The 3,330-nt window shown below is 54.8% G+C and overlaps 1 protein-coding gene across 1 annotated transcript; it reads left to right on the forward strand.

Moving 5' to 3' along the window:
• LOC148221767 (uncharacterized) lies at window positions 1-2,913 on the forward strand. The gene is made up of 4 exons (XM_088175180.1): window positions 1-134; window positions 889-1,102; window positions 1,446-1,535; window positions 1,819-2,913. Exons 1-4 carry the CDS (start codon window positions 1-3, stop codon window positions 2,911-2,913), a joined length of 1,533 nt encoding a protein of 510 aa, XP_088031306.1.
• Window positions 2,914-3,330: the final 417 nt, after the last annotated feature.

Consider the following 3,330-nt stretch of genomic DNA (forward strand, 5'->3'; position numbering starts at 1 on the left):
ATGGATTCTGACCTGCTGGACCTCCCACTCGGAGTCAAGATCCATGTGAAGCCCAAGTCCAAGACTGTCTTCTGCAGGGGAAAGCTGGGGGAAACGGTAAAGGAAGTAAAAGAGGGTAGAAAAGCTCTCCTCTTTCATGGGGTCCCCATCAAGCACAGTTCTTGTGGCCACCTCCTCTACAGCAGGAGCTGCAGCCCTACAGTCAGGCAGGGCTAGGCAGCAGAGGGGAGCTCCAGGCTCCCTGGAACACAGAGAAGAAGCACTTGTCAGTCTCTTCACTGGTTTCTGGCACTGTGCATGTGTGTGGCCAGGTCCTGCCTGCAGCAGGCAGCTCTGTTTGTCCAGGTGTCAGGGCAACGAGCCCCTCCAGCTCATCCTGCCATGTCGAGCCACACTCTGGTGCACCTTTGAGAAAAACTCCAACCTTCTCCTTCTTATTCTGTTGGCATATTTGGAAGAATTTGGGTTTCTCTGCTTGAGGAATGCACTCACTGTCCTCCTCCTGCTCCTCCAGCTTGCACTGCACCTTTGCAAGGCAGAGGCTTGCTAGAAGCAAAGGCAGAGGCAGCTGACACAGCCCTTGGGCCTGCCCAACCTGAGGAGACTCATTTCATCCATTCTTCACTGGTTGCATTTCAAACACTGGGCTTGACCTTTTCGATTGGAAAGTTCATTTGTGGATGGGTCAGCAGTTCTTCCTGGTGGCCTAAGGTGTCTGTTTGCTAGTGGGGTTGCTACTGGGGTTTGTCCTTCCTCCCTCAGCCCATCCCATCACAGCCCAGCCTGGCATAGCACAGCCCTATAGTCTTTCTGTGAGGGCCTCTGTGCCCACTCTGAGAAGAGTGTTGGCCTTCGAAGTACCTTGCTCTTTTCACAAGTACCGCATGGCACCTCTCTCCTGCCTCCTTCATATTCTGGGAAATGTCTCTTACAGCTTAACGGGCCATGTCCTTCTTTCAACCTGGATGATCCCTACATCCACAACCCTGCACCACCAGTGCAATACAATCGCCTGCATGACCCCCATCTTCGGGACTACCACAATCGCAAGGACATCCTGCAGTTGCTGAAGAGACGGGGCGTCATCACCCATGACAAAAAGGTAGGTTTGGGTGTTGGCTGATTTAGAACAACCCTCTTCAAGCAGGGCTCCCACAGCCCTTGCTGTAGCCGCCTGCTGCTGTCAGACAGCAGGGCCGTGTGCTGGTGTCCCTGGGAGGAGAAGCAGAGCCAGCATCCCCCTGGCAAGTCCCAGTCCTGCCCTTCTCAGCCTGCCCCACGCTGCCTGTTCAGCCCTGGCTGGGGGGACATCAGTGGCCCCAACACTGGGATATGGGGAGAGGGCTTGGAGGCAGCTCCCTTCCTGCTGGGGTCGGGCTGTTTTGGGGAAGGTGGTCTGTGTGGCTTGACAGGGTTTGGGGGATTCTGCTGTCGTCCTTCCATAGGTGGTTTGCACTCTGAAGGAGTTCAATGAGTACAGGCACTACCTGACCAGGATCAAGCTGCAGTTACAGAAGATCTTGAGGCAGCAAGAGGTAGGCAAAGCGTTGTGTCCAGGGGCACAGGACTGTGCAGGGCTGTGCTGCTGGGCCGGGTGCTGTGGTGGGGAAAGGACTCTGCAGCTGGGAGCTGAGCCAGCGCAGGGCGCTGAGCTGGGCACGGGCAGCAGGGCCATGTGCAGGCACACGCGGTGCTGAGGGAAGCCCTTCTCTCCTGCCCTCGTGGCCTGGCTGAAGCTGAGTGCTGGCCTTGGCCTGCGGGAATCCTCAGCACGCAGGGGCCGAGCAACATGACCCACAGCCTGGTGTCACCTTTCAGGAAGGGCTTCTGCCACTTCTGGCCAAATTAAAGGACAGTCCCAAACTGCCAGGAACCACTGACTCTTCCTGCCGGGGGAAGCAGCAGCCACAGCCTCAGAAACCTTCTTGCCCATGTCCACAGAAGAGCAAAGAGACCCCCCTGAAATCAGGGAGATTAAGAAGAGGGAAAATAGCTTCAGACAAGGGCCAAACCTACTCCAGAGCTGAGCTGGGCACTGCTGCTGGTTCCCAGAGGAAGCCTGACAGCACTGCTGACAGCCTCTTTAAACCTATCCTTGAGCAGCTGACTGCAGCAGAAGCCCAGAAGCTCCAAGAGCTGGTTGAGACTGTTGTGCATGAAGTCTTTGGGAGGCTCAGGGTACCTCGGGATTACTATGTCAACTTTTTAAGGAGCGCTGCCCGGAAGATCAGAGGAATAGTTTTTGGTGGCTGTGTGAAAACAGAGACACCTCTAGACCATCGTCACAAAATGGAAATGTTGGCCAAGGAGCTTGTAGCGACAGTGTTGGAGAGCTTGGGGGACCATCTGGAGTCCAAAGCTTCTGAGCCAAGGAGGGCAGCCAGGCAGAAGGAGCAGCCTGTTGATGGAAGAGCCACTCTAGTGGACAAATCCAAGGAAGCTGAAGCAGCCTCCTCAGACATAGCACGTTTACATGCCTGCCTTGATAAACTCACCAGACAAGTTGTTAAGAATGCTCGCTGCCTCTTGAAATCCATGGTAGCTTCTCAGTTTGAAGGAGACTCCAGCTGTGAGTACACCAAAATCCTGGAGCTCCCCAAGGGTAAGGTTTTCAACAGACAGATGTGGCCAGGAATTTCTGGAGCATCTGAAGGACAGAACCAGGAAGCAAGCTCAGGTGTAAAGCTGCCTGCCTTAGGACCAGAGCTCCAAGCAGAAGGGACTGGCTATGCCAAAACCATGGAGCCTGAGAATCCTGCAATGGTGAAGGGGAGCTTGGTGAGAGAAGCAAATCCAGCAACTTCAGGCAACACTTTGGACATAAGGACCATGGCAAATCAGATTGTTAAGTCTCAAATGGACCAGATTGGTCAGCACGGGCCTGCACTGACCCCCAGACAGAATTTTCAGTGACCTGTCCCAAACCCAGCCACATCCCAAGGCGGAGAGGAGAGCTGTCCTGCTAAGGACACTCTCCCCTCTGTGGACCCACAGTTTTCCTGACTGCCAGTTCCTCCAGAGGGTCCCCAGCCCCCTGCCCAGGCCAGAGCACAGCACAGATCAGTGAACCCAAAGCTGGTCTGAGGCGAGCGAGGTGTGTGGCAGGAGAGCTGAAAGGCCTTTAAATGGCAAACCTCACACCCTTGTTCGGTCAATAAAGAGTTTACTCCTAAGGCCTTGCTTGTGCTTCCTCCAAACCAGGCCAAACTGCATCCATGCATTTTCCCTGCTGTAACCAACCCCATCCTTTTCCCTTCTCCAGCCTCAGCCTTGCTGCAACCCAGTTTTAGAGGGAATCTGAGCTAGGGAGGCAAGGAGTAGCCAGCATTT

This window comes from Sturnus vulgaris, chromosome 17 (genome assembly GCF_052056855.1).
Source record: "Sturnus vulgaris isolate bStuVul1 chromosome 17, bStuVul1.hap1, whole genome shotgun sequence".
Classification (NCBI taxonomy): Eukaryota; Metazoa; Chordata; class Aves; order Passeriformes; family Sturnidae; genus Sturnus; species Sturnus vulgaris.